This window comes from Paramacrobiotus metropolitanus, unplaced genomic scaffold, assembly GCF_019649055.1.
Source record: "Paramacrobiotus metropolitanus isolate TYO unplaced genomic scaffold, Prichtersi_v1.0 Parri_scaffold0000062, whole genome shotgun sequence".
NCBI classification, from domain to species: Eukaryota; Metazoa; Tardigrada; class Eutardigrada; order Parachela; family Macrobiotidae; genus Paramacrobiotus; species Paramacrobiotus metropolitanus.
In genome coordinates, this window is record NW_026570282.1 from 295 (window position 1) to 24,696 (window position 24,402).

General features: G+C 41.6%; 4 protein-coding genes across 5 annotated transcripts; 2 read left to right on the top strand and 2 right to left on the bottom strand.

The window, feature by feature from the left end:
* The first annotated feature begins 945 nt into the window (after positions 1 to 945).
* On the top strand, positions 946 to 3,296 carry LOC129593535 (mitochondrial chaperone BCS1-like). The gene is made up of 3 exons (XM_055489897.1): positions 946 to 1,736; positions 1,908 to 2,645; positions 2,762 to 3,296. Exons 1-3 carry the CDS (start codon positions 1,279 to 1,281, stop codon positions 3,018 to 3,020), a joined length of 1,455 nt encoding a protein of 484 aa, XP_055345872.1. The 5' UTR covers positions 946 to 1,278; the 3' UTR covers positions 3,021 to 3,296.
* A 673-nt stretch (positions 3,297 to 3,969) lies between these two features.
* Positions 3,970 to 14,740, top strand: LOC129593563 (uncharacterized). Its single transcript, XM_055489939.1, has 21 exons — positions 3,970 to 4,229; positions 5,523 to 5,665; positions 5,741 to 6,298; positions 6,428 to 6,574; positions 6,898 to 7,106; positions 7,242 to 8,781; positions 10,200 to 10,414; positions 10,507 to 10,715; positions 10,864 to 11,043; positions 11,107 to 11,272; positions 11,664 to 11,903; positions 12,384 to 12,613; positions 12,676 to 12,888; positions 12,952 to 13,159; positions 13,215 to 13,324; positions 13,393 to 13,479; positions 13,593 to 13,668; positions 13,727 to 13,788; positions 13,878 to 14,006; positions 14,205 to 14,321; positions 14,393 to 14,740. The coding sequence occupies exons 2-21, from the start codon at positions 5,530 to 5,532 to the stop codon at positions 14,478 to 14,480; spliced, it is 4,920 nt and encodes a 1,639-aa protein (XP_055345914.1). The 5' UTR covers positions 3,970 to 4,229; positions 5,523 to 5,529; the 3' UTR covers positions 14,481 to 14,740.
* A 56-nt stretch (positions 14,741 to 14,796) lies between these two features.
* LOC129593519 (transforming growth factor-beta-induced protein ig-h3-like) lies at positions 14,797 to 18,996 on the bottom strand. The gene is made up of 10 exons (XM_055489872.1): positions 18,537 to 18,996; positions 18,362 to 18,478; positions 18,145 to 18,278; positions 17,668 to 17,936; positions 17,317 to 17,474; positions 16,789 to 17,242; positions 16,476 to 16,685; positions 15,921 to 16,219; positions 15,443 to 15,773; positions 14,797 to 15,191 (listed from the first exon to the last, which is right to left on the bottom strand). The coding sequence occupies exons 1-10, from the start codon at positions 18,705 to 18,707 to the stop codon at positions 14,980 to 14,982; spliced, it is 2,355 nt and encodes a 784-aa protein (XP_055345847.1). The 5' UTR covers positions 18,708 to 18,996; the 3' UTR covers positions 14,797 to 14,979.
* A 330-nt stretch (positions 18,997 to 19,326) lies between these two features.
* Positions 19,327 to 24,161, bottom strand: LOC129593571 (mucin-5AC-like). Of its 2 annotated transcripts, none has more exons than XM_055489959.1 (10): positions 24,036 to 24,161; positions 23,627 to 23,964; positions 21,983 to 22,107; positions 21,471 to 21,905; positions 21,275 to 21,397; positions 21,150 to 21,224; positions 20,926 to 21,033; positions 20,678 to 20,779; positions 20,188 to 20,565; positions 19,327 to 20,127 (listed from the first exon to the last, which is right to left on the bottom strand). In XM_055489959.1, the coding sequence occupies exons 1-10, from the start codon at positions 24,111 to 24,113 to the stop codon at positions 19,409 to 19,411; spliced, it is 2,481 nt and encodes an 826-aa protein (XP_055345934.1). In that variant the 5' UTR covers positions 24,114 to 24,161; the 3' UTR covers positions 19,327 to 19,408. The 2 variants fall into 2 exon arrangements, with proteins under 2 accessions (XP_055345934.1, XP_055345933.1); XM_055489958.1 differs by having other exon boundaries at positions 21,096 to 21,224.
* Positions 24,162 to 24,402: the final 241 nt, after the last annotated feature.

The following is a 24,402-nucleotide window of genomic DNA, read 5'->3' on the forward strand; positions in this document are numbered from 1 at the left end:
TAGATTTACTAATGCAGCCGGTGTAGATCAGTGGTAAGACGGACGGCTACAGGCGCAGCTGACACGGGTTCGATTCCCGTCATCGGTGATTTTTATTTATGACCAAAAACCTATTACCGAACCAACATTCGCACAGTATGCATTTGCGTTAGCACCCTTTCCTGTCGAGAAGCGTCGTCGTTCTAGCAATATAGATATAAAATTGTGATTAAGCAGATCACAAACTAATGAGATTTTGCTAGAATACGAGTATTGCATGGAAGTATCATAAAACATCCAACCGGTAGACATTAATACATATTTTGTCAACACCGCGGATGCGGCAGAGCATATAGATATAGATATAATATTTATATTTTATATACTTATATGTGTTTTTGCACAGTTCTTTAGTTCACCAAATTCCCAAGTTTGATCTGCATTGCGGTACAGCAATTATGACTGCAGCTGGCTGTCAGTACTGCAATTATATATAATAATAATAATAATAAATAAATACTGTACTGTACAGTAGTTATTACTCAACCGACTCTTAATGCAATTAGGCCACTATTAAGCAGCAATTTAACCATCAAAAAACAAAGAAAGGTCAGAAATTTGTTAGTGAAAAACGGCGCTCTTCAACACTTAATAGTCGTGCAGCAATAAGTCAAATTTCAAATTATATATTATGCGGTACGAAATTAAATTTTTATTTAAGACTTTTCACTTGCTCTTCACGCATTTTAGGTGTGATTTCGCATATGATATCATAGTACTTACTTACTGATATCCTTTGACACAGCGTTACGACTACTTAATTTTAGAAATAAGCCTAACAAATGAAATGGGTCATTGTCGGCTGAAGTTCAAATGCGATCATCGATAAAATGCTTACGTCGCGTTTCGCAGCATATCGGAAAGAGCAGACGCCGGCGCCCGAAAAAGAGGAAGATATAATAAGGAGCATGACTCACGCGCATGACTAATCCACTTGTCCTCATACAATCCAGTCGTGAAAGATTCAAGAACGTGTTTCAACTGGTACAATCGCATCGGCTCGCGCCAACTGATACGCGTATAGTACTAGTACTAGTGGATGATGTCATTTTAGAGAAACAGCTGTGGGCATAGAAGTTTGATATTTAAGGCCGGTTTGGCTTGATCACCATTTAGATTCTCAAATTCGGCAGCAGTCGAAGTGTTACAGCAAGAAAGCTTGATTAATATTTTTGTTTGACTAATATCTTTCTGTACATAGTTTTCTTGGAGTTAGGGAGGCTCGATCACCGAGTCACCATGGTGCTGACCGCGGCCTCCCTGAGCCAGTTCCTTCCGGATGGTTTGAATCTAACCGGTGGTCTGGGCTTGTTTGGAATTTTGGGGGTTCTGTTTCCCTACATTGAAAAGCTTATTGGGCATCTTTTTAACTTTAACGTAACCGAATATTTCGGTAAATTTTTTGGAAGTAATAGTGTGTTGGGAACGTCTTTCGGAATTGTTGGTATTGGTGCGCTCGTCGCGTTATTGCAGCAGATTTGGAATTATGGATGGAATCTCTATAATGAGTATTTTTCGATTTCCTTGGAAATTCCCAGCTCGGATTCCAGTTACTGGGAGATGTTGGAATGGATTCATACAAGGCAGATGAAAAATCCCAAACATCTTAGCCTGCAGACAGAAACCCAGCAGAGCACTAACGGCAAATGGGAGACTGTTTATGAATTTGTGCCAAATGTCGGAACTCACAATTTCAAGTAAGAATTGATCAGTTACTGACTTCCGGTGCACCATGTAATATCTCATATTTTATTTCCATTTAAATATCTTACGATTTCTTTCTTATTTCACTGTCATCCTTTCATAAATGTATTCCTCACCCAAATATTGTGTGTACACTTGTACTTACCGAAGCTCGCTTCACGCAGATTTCAAGGGAAAAAATTTGTCATCGAAAGGCGGCGCGAAGAAAAGGCGGAAGCGTACTCCATGAATCGGTTGGAGAATGTCATTCTGTCTGCCACTGGATCTGATACCACAGTCTTTCGTGATATGTTAGCCGCCGTTAAAAAATATAAGGAGATTAAAAACCAAGGCAAAACATTGATGTACACTGCCTCTCAAGGATGTTGGCAGTCTTCCGGAACCGGCAAACGTAAACGTCCACTCGATTCTGTGATTTTGGATGACGGTGTGTCCGAGCGCATTCTCAATGATATTCAAGATTTCATGGACAGCTCCGAATGGTACAGCCAGTTTGGTGTGCCCTACCGTCGGGGCTATCTGTTATATGGTCCCCCCGGCACCGGGAAGACCAGCTTCATTAGTGCCTTGGCTGGTCATTTTGATCTCAACGTGTGCGTTCTGAACCTGAGTGATAAGAGCCTGACTGATGACGGTTTGAACCGGCTTCTCATCGATGCACCCGAAGACTCGATTGTTTTGTTGGAAGATGTGGATGCCGCGTTCGGTAACCGTGAAGATGCTACGGAACCCAAGGGCACCTCCAGCTCTGATTCCGAGCAGAAAGAAACGACTGCTTCGCATTCCAGCACTGCGTTCGAAGGGATGAACAGGCTGACTTTCAGCGGACTTTTGAATGCGCTGGATGGTGTGGCGTCGGCAGAAGGGCGGATTCTTTTCATGACCACAAACTATGTCGACCGGTAAATATGGCTCTTAAACTAGTCAATAAATAGTTATAAAATATAAATAATGCGAAACTGTTCAAAATTGAACAACTATAATATGCATAACATACTGACGAGTAATTTTATTTCAGGCTCGATGCGGCTTTGGTTCGTCCGGGACGTATTGATGCGCGCCAGTATGTCGGTTATGCCTCAGAATCTCAGGTGGACAGAATGTTTCGCCGGTTCTATCGGAAGTGCACAGATGATGATGCCGCTCGGTTTGTGAAAGCTGTCTTCGATCGTCCAGAGCGGCCCAATATAAGCCTAGCCCAACTGCAAGGATTGTTTCTTCAGTACAAAAGCAACCCTGCCGACGTGTTCTGTGGGATTCCGATGCTTTATGAATAATTGTTCGGCTACACATTTTGCTGATAACTTCGCATGATCTCCGTCTTAAATTTTATTAAAGAAACAGTTAGTTTACTTATTGCTTTTGATAAACGTCTTAAAACAAATGTTTTGCTGCGAAACATTTATGATATGTAGCTTAACATTTTGATATGGTTATGGTGGTTCAATGGTTTTTGTGTCTGCATATGGATAAGCTTGAATTTTCGAAATACATTTGCGAGGTCGGTTTTGGAATTTACGTTCGTGAAATTATGAACAAGCAAATAAATGTCGTTAAACCTTTTAAATCTTACGTTTACGTTGCAGTAACAAACAGAACTCTACAACTTGTAGATATGGTAGCTTTACGTCAACTCGAACTAAATTTTGCGAGAAAAATTTTCAATATATAGTTAATTTTACAGATACAGCGGTCAGTTATGCTTCTGTGTAAATTTGGTTTCGTTAAAATTGTGAAGTTTCATTATCATGGCTTGAAAAGGTAGACATGCCCTTAGTAAGTCAGTAGCCATTCGCGGAGTTAAAATTATAAGATTACGATTTTCAGAGTGGAATAGTCTGTATAAATAGTGTGGTGACGCAGCGTACATTACATCGTATTGTACATATCGTATCTGCCTATAAGATTTCAGTATGAACGCATGTGTAGCGAGTTGCTCCCGGCATTCTTCAGTGCGAACTTCGAAGTTGCTTATGATTTACGAATATGTGCACCTTTTACATTACCGGCGCAAACAACCTCATGGATAACGTAAGAACAGACCGTGCAGGTCAGTAAGTTCAAAACCTGATTTCTAAAATAATCACAGCATTCTAGAGGCATAAAGCATTCTAGAGGCGTGCTTTTTGTAGTGCGGTCCACACGGATGCAGCATTCTTATGTCTTAAACACTGCGCTGCAAATTCACCGAAAAGTAGTTCTGCAGCTGTGCTGCACTCATGCAGTGCATTACTTATAATTATTCTTATGGATAATCCATTTAAATTGTAAAAATTGCGTAAACCGCAAATTTTTCCCCTTTTTTAAATAATGGCAACGTTGTCTTACTTTTAATCAACGCGATTTGGATGGATACGCATGTGTTGGCTTGCAGTGCACATGGATTAACTTCCTTTACGTGGATGTGGATTTACTCTTTATTATCACGCTATCATAAATGTAGTTTTTGACGGCTCATGATTGATTTGACTGGGGCAGCTGCGCAAGTTAGTGAAAATCTTTGAAATATGATATTTAAAAAAATTTATGCGCTTCTCGTACTCACGATATGTTCGAAGATTTCGGAGAAGTTCTAGTAATAATAATAATATTTTTAAGGGTATCAGCCACGTGTATATTTTAATATTCCAGTAACGAAACTGGACCTGTAGAAAGTAAGATATTTAAGTCGATAGTGAGATAAGCATATAATCACAGCGGACTGCATGAAGAAGTTCTTGCAGTCTGTTATTGTACCTAATATTTCCGTTTTGGAAGATTGTGAAATTACTCAGTCTCGATCAGCAGCAAAGACACGATGAAGCTGACCGGCGCGGTAAAAACAGAAAGGCCTCCCGGCAATTTCGCAACAATCTTGCTCCGTTTCCCAGATAGTTGTTCATGTACTAGCTCACTGGCTACTGCACTGACCATCGGTCAATCAAAATTTTATACAGAACTATACTTTACTTGTGCAGCGCACGTGTAGACTGTACAACTTTGGTACGAGTATCTGTATAAAGTGTATATTGGACTTCCAGTTTTGTGAGAACCTAATGAAATAATTTTTTTTGTTTTTGTCTAACTCTTGTGTATTTGAAATGCAATCTTGCAGACGTTTTTAATTAACTATTAACAAATCTTAAAGTTTTAAGTTTTTGGTTTGGGTTATTTTAACGGACTCTTCGTGATATATTTAATATATTATGTTGTTGAACATGATAATATCATAATACTACTTCTGTAGCGCAGATTTTGTTTTGTTTTTTAACGGAGCAGAACAACAGATCTGATACTTTACATCATGATTTTCATATTGCACAGACAAAATCCTTTCCTTTTTGACGTTTAGTAAACTGATCATAAGCCACCGGCGCCGCCACCGTGGCTCTTTGCGTAATTGCCAACCGCCCAGAAAGTGCGCGATACTACTTTAATGGACTACAACTGACATTAATATTACTAGACAGTAGACACAACAGTAGACGGTGTACTTTTATTGTACTCGTATTAGGCCTTGTCCCAAATTCGAAGCGAATCTCGCTATGGTACGGTTGCTCAACCGCACGAGGTGGCTGTATGCAGTGGCCACGCCTACAGATACGGTACGCGAAGCCACCTCGCGAGGTGGAGTTGCTGTATCGCAACGAGATTCGCTTTGAATTCGGGACGAGGCCTTAGTCTTTTACTCCATTTACCAAGCAGTTTGTACTGCGCTCTACAATATGCTAATTAATGTCCACTTACTTGGAAATGTGGCAGTTTTTCCATCATTTTTAGAGTTGAAACGATGGTCGTAGGTTGGAAATGTTTTCTCGTGAGCGCAGCGATCGACAGGATGCCAATCACTGTCGACGGAAACCTAGCTATCCCCAGTACGGAAACCACAACAAATCTGTCAACAACAGTTACAATACCAGCAATCATCGTGGCAGTCGCCAAGGTGAATTCGGTATCCGCATACCAACATTCGTAATCAGACCACTTTTTGGCGCGTGTAAGTATTGTAAATTTGCAGATTTCGAGGGAAGAAATAATCGACATCTGTCATCTGCATCCCATGACACGGAGTCGTCGCGATATCCTGGACGATCGCACGGAACGTCCAGTCCTCGTGATTCCTGGTCGCACCACTCCGATGCCCACGAGGAACGCTATCCCCAGGGGCGCAGCAGTCGCGATCGACACCGTCGGGACTACGATCATCGACAGGACGACGTGAGATATCCTCGCCATTATGAGGAGCGACGTTACGCAGCTGCGCACTCACCCTCGCGATACTCAAATGAATCGGATCGTCGACATACGCCCGTGCAAGCACTTCTCCCTACTCCGTATCCTTTTCCCAACGCTCAACCGATCTTTATGCCGGGTCCCACGACCATGCCGTCCCACCAGGGAATGTATTTCGGGCCACCCGTCATCCGACCAGGAATGTATCCTTTGCCTGTGATGGGATCGGGGGTGTACGGGCAACCTTACCCCGGGGGGCAGTGGCTATTTTCTTCACCCCCTGGGGAATCGCACCGGGAAAATATTTCGGGGCGCGGAAGGACGTTATTGGGATTGCCTCCAGGTAAACTGGAATTAACAGTGTCTTTAGTAAGCTATTTAGAAATCTGAGCTAAGCCTCTTGGAAATAGTGACACGATAATCATGCAGTGAATTTTAATTTTTAGTAAATATGCAGTAAATTACTTTGTAGAAAGTGGAAGGGGGCCGATTTTATATGGAGGTAGGACCGCGGAATACGACGAATCCAAAAATAGTTCTCCTCGCTCAACGGGAAGTCCTCTTGATCATGCGGATAGCAGTCGGCAAAACGGTTGGCAATCGCGCTGTGATACTCCTAGTAAGTTGTGGATTAGTGGAACTCTGGAGGAGTTGTCGTCTGACTACCGACATACTTTCATAGTAATTCATACGCATTTTTAGCTCACAGTTATTTTTCGCAGATGGTTGGCGATTAATTCAGATTTATTTACGATTATGATTTAAAAAATTTTATATTTAAGCAAAGCATTTACATAGGTTGTTTTTTCGGATAGCAGTTAATTTGTTCTAATCCTATTCGGCGTAGTTGCCGAAAGGTAGTTTTGCTATACACGATGAATATTTCTCTTACTGTGAGGTTGTGCGGTGATCTAATTCGATTCTTGCTGTGACACTTTCTAGCTTCGAGCCAAGCAGATGTCCGATCTCTTTCGTCCCCCAACCCAACCGAGCTATACGTTTCCTCTCGGAGCACATCAAGCCCCTCTCGACATTCGCTGTTGGCAACACCGGAGCCATCAGTGGAAAACAGTATTACTGGATCATGTTATGGAAACGTTTCTCCCGCCAAATCTTTGTTGTCTTCCTCATCATGTAGAACTCCGGAAGTGGTCAGTGAAGAAGCAAAATGTATTCGTAACATCAGATGTATCAAATCTGTAATTAAACATTGCTGCATATATGAAGCAGTTGATAGGATGTTTAAACTTTTGAGCACCTTTTAATAGGTGTCCTTTTTCGTATAGGTTAATGGTGCTTTATACTCCAATGGGACCATTCTTGGATTCAGACCGGAAGGAATTACGAAAATCACTACGCCCCGGCGACGAAATCAGGACGATGATGATGACGGTAGTTTTTTTGAGAGGTTTGGTGCCCGCTCACTAAGTCGCTCGACGGATCAGACATCTTCACATCGAAGTGATAGAATTTCGCCTTCGAACGAGACAGGAAAAGCCGATAAATCAACTGAAAACATTACTGCAGACAGAACAAGCAGAAACCATCACAGTAAGCCCCAGCCAACATCCGACAGTACGAAGCGAACGTTGCAGTCATCCCGGCAGCGCCCGTCAAGAGAGCGTTCAGCTTCCCCGCAGACAAAAGCTGGAACATCGTCACGACCATTAAAAGAGACCGCTTCGCGACAACGGAACTCAGCCGAATCAGATAAACACGGGGAAAAGGATCCAGACGCTAATTCGAGGAGCACCGATCATGGCAAACAAACCCGTACCGAAAACCGGACTGACATTGAATCGCAGTCGAATTCTACAAAACCTGAGAAAAGCTTCCACAATCTCTTGAAAGGTTCTACAAAGACCCGGAAAAATAAAAAGAAATCAAAGCGGAGGAATGTTACTTCAGACTCCTCTGCAAGTAGAAACAAATCTACATCTCCTGACATTCTGGAGAAAAATAGTGGAAGAGATACTTTACAGCGACCGGACAAAGCCATTTTTTGCGCGAACCAAACCAGAAACAGACCAGTGTCTCCAGAAATCTCGGACGAAACGGCGAACAATGATTTATCGCACGATGAACGAATAGATTATACTGCAGGAAGGGAAATCCTTCGTTCTTCAGAACCGAAAGAAACAGCCCCGAAGGAGAACGGTACGAAAGCATCCGAACAGCACTCTCGGTTTGGCCTTGGAAAGAATGAAAAATCGAAACCGGACAGACTGAAAGCGAACGCCATTTTCTTTCCAAGAAGTGACAAAGGGAAGAAGCCGGCCAATTGCACTGATCGCTTAAACGCCGAAAAGAATGGGCAGAAGAAATCGCTAATATTAAAAATACCAAAGAAAACGGGCGATGTGCATAAAGATAAAAATCATGTGAGTTTATCGAAAGCCCATAAAGCACTAACGTCTGAAATGTCGACGCTGAGGGCGAAATCCACCCAGAAAGCTGGAGAATTAAGTGACAATGAATCTCGCTCTGATTCTTCCGCGGTTGCAACAACCTTGTGCACGTCAGCAAAGGAACCAAGCCAAATTTCAGGGGCGCCATCGGAACAAAATTCGGTCTCTGGTTTGGCTAAAAGCGGCGTGACAGATGATTCGACGAAGGAGACCCGTGAAAAAAATTGTCCGGTTAACTCGAGTGCACAGGATCGTTGCTCTACTTCGTTGCGACTAAGCAGTGATACCACTGACAGCGGAACTGAAGTTTCCCAAAAGACTGACCAATCTAAGTTGAAATCAGCATCAGTTACTCGACGAATAAACGGCGTTTCCAAAGCAGCTGGGGAATTTTCCGGGCAAGCAAATCATAGTGCATGTAAGTTTGTAATCGCACAAGCCGCGCACCACACGCTGTAATAACTGTATGCCACCATGTGGCCATTGTGGTTTTCGGCTTCGTATAAGTGAGATTTGGTAGGGTTAAGAAGGGTACCGCAGACTTGGGACTCATTGATGAGCAGGAACAAATTAGCAGATAATTGACGAACACTACTTTTACTGGGAAAAGGGAATTGTGTAGCCCATAATACTGTACATTGTAACACTGACAGAAACGCCGTGCGTAGATGAAGAATTTCGCATTTGTAGGTTCGTACCTACTTTGTAGTTTGTAGACACTAGACAGTTCTAGAAATCACCATACGGACACCCGGACACATCTGCATTATGAAGATGTGGCCGGGTTTCCGTATCCGCTGATCACTAATCGTTATGAGTACTGAGATGCCCATTGGTCAATGGTCAGTGCTCAAGCTATGTTGATTTTTATCAGCCTGATGAATCATTTGACCGTTATCAGTTTCTAAAACAGTCTTATTTAACTATAACATCGTTAAAGCGGTTAAATGCAAAGTGCAAACTGAGTACTTACTTCCAAACTGCTTGAATCGTGCTTTTGCGGTGAGTACTCACGAAGAACGCTGACTGTTTTGATGTTGCTTGTAACTTACAGACTGTAGGCCCGCTTGCGCATCTAAAGAATGAATACAAAATCGTAGCTTGATAATAATGCGCTACTGTAAGTATCTGAGACCCTAAAGGCGACTAATACTTACATATCTTGGGCTACAGTTTAAGGGGCAATGCATGTTGGGTAATTGGTCACCAATTGCCGAGTTTGCCGCCAAAAGTTGGTAGAGTTTGCCGCCAAAAGTTTTTCCCTGTAACGGCTGGGAACCCTATTCGGATCAGAAATGCGTGCGGCATCAAGCTACTCTGCTTGCTTATTAGCGCATCCGCCCTGGTGCAGTAGTTACCTGTACGCTTTGTGTATCGGTGGCGGCGATGCAGCGATCCAATCTTTTTCGGAATTCATTTTGTTGAGAACTAGTTTATCATTGGTATCGCGAAAATTTTGTGGTCAAGGGTGGGAATTTGTTAAGGACTTTCATGTTTTTGGCTTTTTTAATTTCCTAGAGCAACTTTGCTAGTCTGCACTCTTAGGCCTCGTCCCGAATTCAAAGCGAATCTCGTTGCGATACAGCAACTCCACCTCGCGAGGTGGCTTCGCGTACCGTATCTGTAGGCGTGGCCACTGCATACAACCACCTCGTGCGGTTGAGCAACCGTACCATAGCGAGATTCGCTTTGAATTCGGGACAAGGCCTTAGTTTCCGGGTTTTGATATCGAAGTTTTTCGTTGTGCTTATTTCGTTTATGTATTTATGAGGGGTATTGGTATTCTGATGGAAGGCTGATAGAAGTGCCTCTTATACTAGTCTACCGTGTATATAGGTGCCACTATGCCTGGTAACGAGAGTCCTAAGAAATCCCCGCTTCTGGTATCACCCGAGAAGATGCAGGATGAATCTGCTGATGATTCACTCTTGAATAAGCCGTTAACTCCTGAAGAACTGGAGTTGTGCCATCTGACGAATATGGTGTTTCGTGATGTCGAGCGTATGGCGCGACGAGCTCATCGTCACCGCAGAGGAACACTCAACCTCAAGGTGTGTGGTAGTCCTGCATTCCGCTCATCATAGAAATTTTCTGCGAAATTTTGAAGCTTGCTCGTGGTTACTGTTAAGCATCGCCGTTTTAGAATGTGCTGCAGACTACGGCCATCCCAGTATTTCCAGCCCCAGATGCCTCCGAAGTATCTTCTGATAACCCATCTTCATCGCTAGAAAATGCCCGCAAGAAGAAACGCAAAGTAGGCAATCTGGACGATACTGTCAGCACGGAAAAGTCAGCTTCAGAACCGCCTGTGGCTGCAGAAATCAAAGATATTCCATTACAAATCTCTGCCAGGTACGACGTCGTAGTGTTGATTGCTGAGCGTGCTGTTCTGGGTAGTAATCTGAGTAGTGCATTACAGTTTACTAGAATGATGTTTTTGTTGTGCTCTTGTGACTGCTACTGTTGCAATAACTACGAGCAGAGTCTTTTTTGTCAATAGGCATCTGACAGCCGCGGACATTACTGAATATGAAATTATGGTCAAGAAAAAACATCGACAGGAATGTTTGGTACCAAATTATGGATTGTCCGAACCAAAGCGATTAAAAGCCATCTGTCCACCAAAAGTGCAAGCTGATCTGGCCAAATATATGGAAGGAATGTTGAAACCTTCAGAAAAGTAAGCTATTTGTGCACTAGAATATTTATTCTTTATCCGATCTACATGTCATTCCTTTAACAGGAAAAAATGCTTGGGAAGTGGAAAAATTACTCCCGGTGATCTTGTCAGTTATTTAAAGACTGGCTTCAGTCCGTCAGAAAAAAGCCTGGAACAGCTGCTTTTTCATGCTGTGAAAAGCCACTCGAAAAAGGAAAACTTCATTGGGATCGTAATGTTGTTGTTGGCGGTAAGATCTCGTTAAAGTGATATCCGTTTTTGGGGTAGGTTTTTATAGAGCAGTGTGATTGGTCTGTTCAAAGCTCAAATACATCAAAGTGGATACACATGGGGTGTCGTAAATGCAAGCTGCAAACAGTAACGTCTGTTAATTTTCTTTCTCTGAAAAATCGTTTAAATTAATGTCACTATGTTGTCCTATAGAGTATAGTTATACTAAAATTAGTGATATTTGAATGCTCAGTTGAATGAAATAAGTTTTCAATTTTTAATAATAATTGAATTTCCTTAAATAAATAATAGTAGCGTATTCAAAGTTTCAAATGAATTCGGGCTAGCTGCTGTTCTGTTACTTGAGTCGTCATATGTGTATTGTGTGCTAAATGTGCGGTTCACTACAGAACGGAGTGAACTGTGATGCTGTGGACGATAACGGTGACACGGCATTGAAGCTGGCAGTGCTAGCCGGTGATTATCCGATGGTGGATTTACTGGTACAACATTCCCTGGCGCCTGCCCTGGATGCTAGAAAAAACAATAAATGTCACATAGCCGCTGCTGCATGGATTGCCCAGATGTGTGCCTGGGACATAGTTCTTCTGGTTTTGGAGAATTCTTCGGTCGAGCAACTTTTCGTGAAGGTGAATACGGCTTGTTTATTACTGCGCATACTCGTCGTATTAGTGTAAACTGACTGATATATATTGCCGCTGTATAATAATAATCAAATATTTAATGTTAATTGCCTAGCCTGGTGGTAGTACGTCTGGCTTAAAGATTGTATGTCCTGGGTTCGATTCCTAGGTGGGTAACTTTTATCTCATAAAATCAAACAAAAAAAAGTATAAAATTTTCAAAATTAAACAAAAAAATTTTCCAATAGCCTAAACACCCAAAGGTTTTCACCTTAGGGTTAAAGTCTCCTTTAATGGAGTTTGGCTACTGTAGTTGCTATAATAATAATAATAATATATATTGCCGTTGTTACAGTACTTAATAAGATCGATATCTGCCATTATGATTCACCGGTCAGAATAAATCTGGCTGTGGAGTTCGTTTTATGTTTTTTTTAGCTGTCAAAAATTTTGTTTATTCCATTTCACTATACCTTGCCATTTTAGAATCTGGACGATAAAATTTCCCTCACCATGCTCGTATCGCAACCAGAATTCCAGTTTGCCCATATAGAAGATCTGATCTTGGCAATGGGGGCCGAAAATCTTGCTCAGTATAGCGCGGAAAGCTTCCTACATCTCGTAGCCGCCCATAGACGAGTGGATCTTGTGCATTTCTGTCTGGCACGTTTTCCGTTTGATCCGGTAGTCGCTGATAAAAGTGGCAGAACTGTTCTGTAAGTTGCCACCGAAATTGCGTTTTTGCTTGAGCATTCAAATCTTATGATGTGTTATGTAGGCATTTGTTTGCTGCTTTTGCCAATCTGAACAAGAAAGACATGGAGCAACTGGCGGATATGGCTCAGAATCTGGGCGTACCGCTAGATGTAGCCGATCAGAAGAATATGACGGAAATGCAGATAGCGGAGAATTCAGGGAATATTAGTCTAGCTGGGCACTGGCAGTTGGCGAAGGAGGGAAAATTTATATTGGAACCTTTCTGTCTTTTCCTGTGGGTTTGTATAGCGTTATTATTTTCGAAATTTCAGTAATTAAGGTGGTGTTTTTAAAACAGGGATATCTCATACGGGATGGAAAGTTTCCCTATTAAAGTCATCAATGAAAGAAGTGCGGATAGTATGAATGGATTCACTTACATTCGGGAGAACATTTATCTGGGGGAAAATCCCACGTCGAAAGGCACAATGCACTGTCCTTGTCCTCCTGGAAAATGCGATGCGTTCAACTGTCCGTGTCTTAAGCGAGGACTGGCGTACAGCGCGGTAGGACAATGTGCAGCTTTAGAAATATTTGTTTGTGAACATTTTTTATTGTTAGACCGGGACTGTTGTGCCTGGGTCTTGCAAAGGGAACCCGATCTTCGAGTGTGGCCCGATGTGTCCCTGTGGGCCCAACTGTGCTAGTCGAGTGGTTCAAAATGGTATTAGGTAAGTTTTATTCGGTGGTTTCTTGAAGGAATAATTCGCTGATATATATAGAAGTTTCTGTTCTTTAGAATGCCTTTTGAAATTTTTATGACACGCAATCGCGGATGGGGCGTCCGAGCAACGAGAACGATTCAACCTGGAGAATTCGTAGTAGAGTAAGTTTGCACATCGTGTGAAATTGCCTGTTTGGACGCAGTTTGCTTGTGCTTATATCTGTAGTGTTTTCCATTTGTTTGCCGCAAAAATACACTATATGGGTACTTTGCAGGTTTGTTGGTGAGATCGTGGAAAGCGATATGCTGTTAGCAAGGGATCCTGACAATGACTGGGCCATGGAGCTGACTGTAAGTGATGTAGTGCCGATCGTTCCTCGATCAATACGTCCAGTTACGTTTGTTTAAGGTTGACACTTACGACGGTGTGATGTACCATGTGGATCCTACGCATTGTGGAAACGTAGCCAGGTATTGACTATTACGAATTATGTATCAAGCGGAATCGATAATTTACCAAGCTGTTACTTGTACTGTAAAACATTGTGTTATTCGGTTAGGTTTCTTAATCACTCCTGTGATCCGAATTTGTTTGCTGCGCGCGTTTACGTATCCGGAGACCCTACCGACACCGGTGTACGAATGGCAATGTTTTCGGCTCAAGTGATCCATAAAGGAAAAGAACTAACGTACGTTCTGTTTGCACGTGATATTTTAATTTTACGAATTTATTATGTTAGCAATAGTTTATTTAACAACGCTGAAGTTCCTGATTTAAATTACAACCCAGATATGATTCAAATAGTACCTGAGAAGTTTTTAAGAGATTTGAACTTGTGAAAATCTCTTTCGTCAAGTCTTATAATGTTTGCTTTGTTGTTATTCAGTTTTGATTACGGTGATGAATACTGGCGCCGACAAAATGAACGAGGAGTGTATTGTCAGTGTGGATCATTGAAAAAATGCAAATTTATGAAGAGGGGGAAGAAGTCGCGTAAATACAAGTAAGTATTTCACTGTGCTTAATTTGCTTCTACTTTTTTTTATATTCACGGCCGATTTTTGGGTTTTTCAGAAATAATAATAAAGCGGTTATTGAGGATGTGGATTTAGATGATCTATCGTGCTGTCCGTCCGAACCGTCTTCTTCTGGATGTCAGTAAACCCGCTTTCGGAATGTTTGTAGGAAACTGTCTCGGGTTTTTTGGCCTTGACTTTTTGCATTTAGTGTTTTGTGAATTTTTTACCACTTTAATTCTTACAAGTGTACAGCAAAATAGAGTATCACGTTGTGGAATCAGTTTTTATCGTTTTAATGTGTTAATTTGAACGTTAACTTGAAATGGTATTCAGTGAGAGTATTGTTGCGGCGTTGCATGTTGCCGTTTCGGTAGACTATCCGAATTAAATTACTTCAGTGAAAGGTTTGAAATCGGTCTTGTGCCCTCATTTCAGTACGATACCAGCGGCATTTATTGTGATAGTAGCTTAATTTAATGAGCTTACGTTTTTTCCTAGTTTATCTACAGTTCAGCATTTCTGTACGCTCACATAATTCACATTTGTGCGAAATCTTATTACGATTTTCTACAGCAATATTTTCCCCAAAACCAGTTAACAGCACAGAATGCATTCAAGACAATGCGAGTGTTTAAAGTATTTTCACAAAAAATTTTTAGGAAAGATTACTTTGTCAATGGAATGAATTATCCCGTTTGATGCGATGATGTCGCATTTCTGAACATTTGAGCCGGCAATTTTAATTTGTCCGTATCGTGTCCGATGAAGTGGCAAAGAATAGGTCGGATTCAAAGAGCGACTGTACTGTCCAAAAAACATACTATCCTCCATGATTCCAGCGCAACAAATTTGACCTATTAAAATAACCTATTAAATGTTGAACAAATTTTCAGCGGAATGAACGGGCTGTTTTAGTGTTGCTCCGCTTCCAGATTTAACAAACATATGTTTTCAGTGTTTTGTTACTGTAGTTATTACTGTAGATAATCTGAACTGAATTATTTGGCAAATAATGCCAAATATCCTTGTGACAAATCTGAGTTACAAATGCGAGCAAAATAATATGCGAGTGTTTCCTGTGGCGTTAGGCCGCTATCCAACTTACGAGGAAAAAGATGTAATTGTATAACGGATTTCAGCAAAGTTGTATTGGAAAATAACTGTTGTTGTTCATCGGGTTGTAGCGCATCGAACGCGGAGTTCGTTGGTGCGAAGGCGGTTACAGGTCCTCTTGCGGTCAGCACACTGGTCAAGCTGGCACTCTCAACTGCACCCAGGAATTTGGAGAAATTTCCCTTGAGCAGTGTATCCAGAACATTTCCACTGGGCATCGTCAAGATCTTCTCTAGAACATGGATCGTTCCATCGCATCCACGGAGATTGGCTACTGAGATTTTGACGCAGTTAACTGTTATGACGTTCCTTCCGAAGGGAAACTGCAACAATTGGCACGCATATCATAATTCCTTCGGATTATGTACCGGCAAGTACGTTAAATCCTACAAGGCCTTCAATCCAGAAGCAATATTATTACAAATTTTATTGGAATTTGCTGTAATATAAATACTTTTTACAATTTTTACCGTTTCGTAAACATTCATGCGCAGTTTGTTGCCGTCGAAGGCCGACTGCATTTCCAGGTTGTCCTTGAAATTCGACAGCAGCACAGCTGGCTGAACAGCATGGTACTTGAGCACATCGACGGCCGCCGATGCCAGCTGTTGCTGCGTGTCCTGTGATTGCCGGTGGAAGGCTCGATCGCTGGGCACGAACAAGGTGACATTGTGCATCTGGTCCAACGTGCTACCGAAGCCCGTTTCCTTCACTAGTGCCATGTATGCATCCAGACCAGCGTCCGCTGCAATTTGTTGCAGGTTCCTTGCTGCCGTTTACATATAAATAAAACTAATAAACTTGCGACGAACATATTAAATTTACTGGCAATTTACCATAGCATGTACTGTATGTACCGTCAAGTGTCAACTATGGTTAAGTAAGTACGTAATTTAATATCATAAGGAGGACAATACATTGTAAATATTATACGCATTTGATACAGTACATTAAACGGAATAATATATATAAGTAAAATTGACAGAAATATGTCTAAGCTCTAAAATGCAGTTATAATATTTAACCTTCTTCGGGAATGATAAGGCCGTCTAAAACGTGATACATTCCATTGGTTGCCATATTATCCGGCGAAATAATGGTCTGATTTTGTGCAGTCAGATGGCCAATGTCACGGTCGAAGCGGATCACCTTGTTAATGATATTGGTGGTCATGGCGGTGCGCTCAATAACAGCTGAACAGATCACATTGGGCAGAATGTGATTCTGCAGAACACCTACATAATCACAAGTCGCTCCTTGAGCGAATGTCTTTTGTAAATTTAGTGCATATTAATTAACGACATCAGCAAAAAAAGGTTTGGAGATTTCTGTACGCACGCTTTAAGCAAGCACTGTCTTCGCTCAGCCTGTTCCTGACATTCCGCTCTAGGAGGCGGAAGGCGTCGTCGGTCGGGGCAAGAATGGTCATGTGACCTTTTGCGTCCCTTAGCAAGTCCAGCAAGCCGGCGTCGGACAGTAACTGCAGTAGCGTATTAAAGCGTCCGTCGGCACGCAAGGCCGCCTCCAAGTTCATCAACACCGGCTGGATGACCTTGTCGACAATGTGCACTACGCCGTTCTTGGCCAGATTGTTCAGGGAAACGACACGCGCACAATCGGCCGTCAGAACATGATCCGGTGTAGCGAATAAGTTGATACGAATGGCCGACTGGCTCAGTGTGTTGATGATTTCCTCGTCTATGAAATCGCTACTCCGAATCAGACCGGATGCAATGTGGCTCTGGATAACCGTCCGAAAATCGTTTGGTTTTGATGACGTAATTTCGTTGCTCTACCAGATTAAAGAAATTTTCCAACTTGTGATGGGTAACAGGAAGGGGAAGACACAAAAAACAAAAAACTCACCATGCTACTGTAATCGTCAAAAGCCTCGTTCGTTGGTGCAAATACGGTAATGTTACTTCCTTCTAAGTACGTGTGCAGTCCGAAATCTTGGACAAATTTTTTAAACTGAGTCAGTTTCAGATTATCCAACGTTTCCATTAGGTTGGTCATCGGGATGGCTAAAAAAATATAACATTGAAAGAGTCATTATACAGATACAACTTTACAGTAGTGATAAATTGAGTATACATACAGTGTTAAAAAATATTTTGGGAGAATTAGTGAACTTCAAAATTTTGGCCACAAGACTCATGCGCAATAAAATCGAAAACTTCAGTCATCGTAGTTCTAGCGATAAGTGGTCGTACTTACTTTTTGTGCATCCATAACCTTTGTTTTCTCGAATAAATCCATAACAACAATGATATTTAACCAGATATTTCCGGTGAAAATTCGGTTTCTTGATTTCCGTTGCGCAAGTGTAAGCGTCATTGTCGTGTGCATTAGAATGACTGCAGGAGTTAATATGCATACTGTGGCCAAAGAAGTCTCCATCCCGATTCGTACTGTCCGCTCCAGATTTATCAAGAGTGATATTCGCCAACAAGTTTTCCTCTTTTCTCTCCACACATACATTTGGTCTGTTTAAGAAAATAACTCATGTGAATTCTTTGTCTTGTATGTAATGCAATAAATACAGATATAGGATTAATTATTTTCATCGAAAATACTACTATCAGGGTTAACGTTAGTTATGATTTATGTTATTAACTGCTGCCTCGTTATTGCGGAAACAAGTATTCCAAATGTTTTCGTACTGCACCCTGCAGCACCCATATATAGCCATACCCATTCCACCAGTCGCGAGAAGCTGCCGGTGCTCGAAATTCTGGAAAAAGGCTGGAAAAGGAAAACTGCCCACGTCCGGCTTGTGGTTGCATAGTGCCAATTGCTCCTAATGATATCATGGCATTGCGAAGATTCTAAATTGATTTCACAAAGTCAGGAAAATTGCAAAATCCTGCAGCAGTTTCAAATTATGTTGCATAAGGCATAACCGGCCTACCCCGTCGGTGGTAGTATCATGCGCACTGGAGAACAGATTATGAATGGTATCGTAAAAACTTTGGCTGCCGGTGTCGGGAATTTTTCGGCTGGAATTTTTCCATTCGTCAAATCGGCTCTGGATAGAAAATGTCGCCTTTGAGCTCCGCTAATGTTGAATTACAAACTTAACAAACCTGTCGTTGAATATCGTGCGCTTGATTGGCGAAGCCGGGACGAATATTGCCTAGGCCTCTCCATATGTCCGGGAAACGATCCCAAAAGTCCGGCTGGCCAAATTGAGCATTGCATCCGAGGATTAGAAGCCAGAAAAGTTTCGACAAACGAAGAAAAATCAACGTGACCATTTCAACAATTGGAAAAATATAGGTTATTATACGTCAACCGATGCTGCAGCGGTGTAATGCAGACACAAATTAGAAAGGCTACAAACAATCCCGAATTTTCAGACTGACGTATAATGGAAAGTATATTCCTGTGATTATGGAAAAACATAAATATCCCACACATACGAGTAGACTGAGTAGTATTATGTCAACAAAGCATCTGCATAATAACAACTGCACTATTTCGGAGAGTAAAACACTGCCCTAGGAACATTACTGCGTCAGTTAAGTGGCCGGATGTCGACGATACGTGGTCGCACCGATTGAAATCTCACCGGACGATCTCCGATCTTGTTTACGTTGGTAAAATGGGCGGGTATTTCGGTGTTTATCAAAGCTACCATTCAGTGTGTACGTCGCAGACATTTCGCAGAAAGCAGCGAATATAATTCGCGAAATTTCTAGAGAAGATTCGTACTGTTAATGTAATGCTACTGTAAAAGTATTTTAGTAATGGTAGACTATAATGTACATGTGTATACATATATAAGCGTTAAAATAATACAAATCCCGAAATTAGCCCTGTTTAAGCTCCACGATTTTGATAACAAGTCAGTCGTACAGTTTGTTTGTGCTCGGGAATTTATTACGGTCTATTTAAAAACATTTTTATCAGAAACCACATGTAGATATGCAGACAAAAGCATTTGGATCGCAGTTTCTCAAGGATTCGGCCGAACTTGAACAATGATATTATACTTGGCGAATTTTATAATAACTGGTTTATCAGCGGTTTCGTAAATATAATAAGCATCGTTGTTCAGTGGAGCCTTGCTAACAAACGTGGTGGATTCCGACCCATTGCTAACAAATGTCGTGGATTCCGACCCAGCCGGCACTGCATCCCAAATGTCACCATACCGCTGCGAAAACGAATCCTCCGACGATGATACATCACCTGTGCGTGCCGCATTAATGGTTATTCCCACCGTTTTCGAATCATTGTGGGATGTCTTCAGACTGGACATCATGGCATCAACTAGCTCGTTCCCTTGTAGTTCAACGGTAGCTGCCTGGTCACAAGCGGTCACCACCTGCACCGATACTGGACTGTTTTGTGAGATCTTGGGAGCGACAGTGGAAGTGGTTGTTGCTTCATTCGGACGCGAATTCTGTTCGGTCTTGTACACCGCTTCCGAAGTGATGATTGGTCCAATATTGTCAGCCTTCATTGGTGTGAGTTCCGAAGCAGAGTTGACCTTTAAAGTATCGCTGACCACCGAAACATTGGCAACGAAGGACGGTGTTGTGCTTGGAGGTGCAGAGGTCGTTGTCGTAGGCAGTTCTTTTTTAGTAGATGGATTTGCAGTGTATCGCGCGGCTGCTCGATATTGCGACTCCGACGTGATAATTGGCTTAGGAGACGCAGGTACTCCAGAGCCTGCCGACAAATTATGCAGCTTTAACAAGCATTGTCAATATGAGCAAAGTTAAGGTGTACCACGATATTCGGCAGCAGACGTGATAATCTGGCTGTTTCCGGCTGGCTGTGTACCACGATATTCGGCAGCAGAAGTGATAATTTGGCTGTTTCCGGCTGGCTGTGTACCATGATATTCGGCAGCAGAAGTGATAATCTGGCCATTTCCGGCTGGCATATTCCCGTCTGCCTGGATGGCGTTTTCTGGGGAACTTTGCGATTCCAAGCGTCGTGACTCTCGATCATTCCCGACATTTTGACTAGTTCTATCAGCTTTTTGAAGATTTCCGTTGTCTGGATTGCCCATCGAAGTATAGCCAGTAACAGACGGGAGTTTCCAAGCAGCGAGGTCATTCTGAGGTAAATCTTCGGCACTCGACGCGAATGTTGTCGTGATGTCTGAACCGACGTTTACATTATTTGACATACACGCTAGGTACCACCTGATTTCGTTCTTTTCATTATAGAACAGAGTTTGTTTTCGTAGTATAGAAAATATCCGTATATTTACCAAAATGTGGGCTTTCTGTTCCATTTGGAACGGGTTCCCATACGGAGTTAATTAGAGTCTCATAATGACCGTCATTTCCGCTTTGGTCGATCGGAGAAGTGCCTAAAAGAAGATCATTTAGCTTTGCATAATAAATCATACGACTTGAGTCGGGTAAATAAACAAAAGGCCTATAAAAGCTTTTAACTTTATATACTCAACCAATTACCGAGTATGTGTTTCTATGGGAAGTACTCGTATATCGGTACCTGCGGCAGGAGGCTTTCGGTAGCTGGCAAGAGATGTAATCAGTCCATTTCCAGTAGGTGCTGGTGTTTGTGGGCTGCTACTGGGCTTGCTGGACTGTGCCGGAATTTCTGAAGAAAATACATACTGGTGTATCCCTATTATAACTACAGAGTATGATTATCACAGCTACCGGGTAGTACTACTGTTGCTAACAGAAAATCCGCAATTTTCCTGGCTTGCATACCGCTTTGTGAAGGCTGTGAATAATTCAGTAGTCCTTCGAATTCTTCTCCATTGGTTGCTTCATCCGAAGGAATACCTGTAACGCTAAAGTTCAAAACTTCATAAGAAAAAAATAACAAAATTTACCTAATTTATTTGCAGAGGTAGAGACCACCGTGGAGGATGGGCTGGGAGAAGGCACTGAGGCAGTGCTACCGGTTAACTTAGCGGTATTTACGCGGCCGACTTTGTCTTTAGACGCGCTGGTGTCTGAAAATATGATTGGATTATTATACGAGTACTACAATTAATTTTGCAGAGAGGTGCGCAACACAAAACTTACTTTGGTCTGAAAGCAGCCGAGCAGTGCGATCCCTGTCCAGAGCAACAGGTTGCTTAATGGTTGGACCGGAAGTTGAATTTTCGCTTTCGGACGATGTTTCATCTGCAGTATCGGGCGCACCCTCTGACACTGGCTGGTTATTGGCTCCTTGGTTAATTATCTGTTGGCTTTCTTTCTGTTGCATCCCAATGGAAACCGATCCGCCTACGGAAACTCCCTGGCCGGCGCCGGACTGTTGTCGCCCGCTGGACACGGAACTTGTACCTTGAGCAGCAACACCCGCTTGACTGCTGCGCAGACTTGCACTCGTAGTGGTTTTTATGGAATCCTTAGCAGACTGTGAACTTGGAACCGGCAATTTGGCAGAACCGCTGACAGGCTGTTTAGGCTGGGTAGACAGTGAACTGCCATCGGTGTTTTTGCCCGAAGAGCTTTCTGCAAGTTTTGAATAATTTTGGATTTGCATTATTGAAACTGCTTATTTTTGTCAACATTGACAGTAGTGTACGTACCTTTCGCCTTGGTCCTGCTGGATGACACAAGTTTGTTAATATCGTCCTGACTTAAACTGCTGTCGAATAACTGAATGCCCGGCAAAATTAAACGACTATTGGAGTATTCCACGAAATCTTTGCCTCTAAAAACATAAATATTTTGCAACTACTCGGTAGACATTGGCTAATGTGTAAACTGTGCAAGGGCATTTGTAAGAAGTTGCTTATTTTGTATGAAGTTGGCTAGAGTTGCTTATAAGCAGTCTACATAAATATTTTGTTTAGATTTAGAATCTTGTCACTCGTGCAACACAGCATTTAATAGCGATTAGTAAATTTTTGTGACTAGAATTCCACTTTATGGGAAATTGTTCCATTAACGCACAAAAAACTGCATCGACGTGTCAGTTATGGAGCTGTATCAAAGCAATTCTGTTTGTTACAACTGTCGATATTGATTGCAATTGGACTACCAACTACAACCAAGTTGACAGCAGAACGTTTGTTCGTATTTGAATTTATATTGGTTCGAATTCGCAATGTGTATACTTCACGGTCGCTAACCAAGCGCTTTTGTAATTGCTTCACTATGGGAAAGGACCAATTTAAAACGATTACTGAACAATTTATTCGACATTATATTTTATCAGAACGTCATACTGCACCGGTTAAAAGTCAGTCTCAAAAGTTACAATAGATGGTGCATTCTAGTCTTTCAGAGCTAATTTGGAGCTGTTGCAGTATCCATACGTAAAAAATTTCATAACCGTTGTTATTAATTACAAAACTGTTTACAAAACGCAGTTGTTATTGTTTACAAAAACGCAGTAGTAATAGAAAATTAACTACAGAACAAAATTTTAAAACCATTAATTACAAAGTTTCTTGGAGTTGAAGTGTTTAATCATACTATTTTCTCGAAAGTAGTAAAAAATGAGTGCTAGTGTCAGAAACATGTACTACTTTGTAGTACTGGCAAGTGACTAGTACGCAGCAAGTATGTATCTTTATAGAATTCTGCCAGCATCTCACAGGGCAGCCGTCACCACCCCCTCTCCTCCGGAAATTTAGTTTTTTTGCAGGATGTTAGAGTAACAATCGAGTATACTCAAAAAATAGTTTCATCTGTCATGGTCCGCCAAACAAAATTTAAAAGTTAAAAATATACGGTGCTATAGCCAATGCACTGCTTCGGTAAAGTGTACGATTAATTTTAATGCAATATAAAAGCGACTTTAAAATACGATAATTACGATATTTAAAATACGATATTAGAATTATTTTTTTGAGAGATAGACCTGTAGGTCCTTCTTATTCGGTTTTCGTGCTATTAGCAGTATTTATGCTAATAACAGATAGCGCAAATTTAAATGGAGATATTAGCACGTGTGGACCATGGCAGATGAAACTATTTTTTAATGTATATTCTACTGTCACTCTGTTACCCCCGGCAAAACATGAAATTTTTCTGAGGTGGGCTGGTGACGCCGCCCTGGTCAGTTAGGCTGGTGGGATTGGCAACCGTATACATAATAATTCATGTAGTCGTATTCTTTTACAAGACTTTTAAGGTGAAGTTACGTTTTTAAAATGCTTTGACGGCTAAAGGTTGCAAGTCAGCAGTTAGATTTTGAATATTGTAGACAAAACACTTGTACTTACTTAGCGCAATCAACGTTGTACCAGAAATCACAAACGAGAGTCACTTGGTTAAATAACGTCCCCTCTGGACAAAGATACGTGGAACGTCTGCCTTGATCATCACACCGATGATATTGCTGACACCGCATATAAGTGTCCGCATAAAATCCCGGTCCATTCACATCATTACAATAAAACGGTGTGTCCAGATTGACCTGCGTGTAGATGGGGTAGGAAACACCCGGAACCGCATCCTTTTGACGGGATGCCGATACACGAAGGGAACTTAGCAAACGATCTACCGGCACAATCTGAGGATCGACAGGTCGTGGAGACCACGTCAATTGCCGAGTATCCATCTAAAAGGAGCACATATCGTATGTTAAACCACGCAGTTAATTTTTTATGGATCTTGAAACTGTAATTATACCTGAAAACCCTCAACTTGGTATATTAAAAATATATATAAAAGCGATCGAAAGATATTATTTTGTGATTTACGACACATTTTTTAGGAGTCACTATTTTAAGAGTTTCAATATAAAGTGATTTCGCTCTTACGATTAAGTCACATAAGTGCAATTATAACGCGAGCAATACGTTTTGTATGCTGCGTGTTCTAACTGCCTCCAGGCATTATTTTATGCTTAACGGAGCGGCAATGCTTTATGAGAGAACATTACGTATATAAAAATTGCCTTCTTCTATTATGCGTAACATATTCCAAAAGAATATAATGTATAATTCTGATAAATTTCTGGAAGATCGGTGCGCGCGCTGAAAAGAGGTATTGCCTT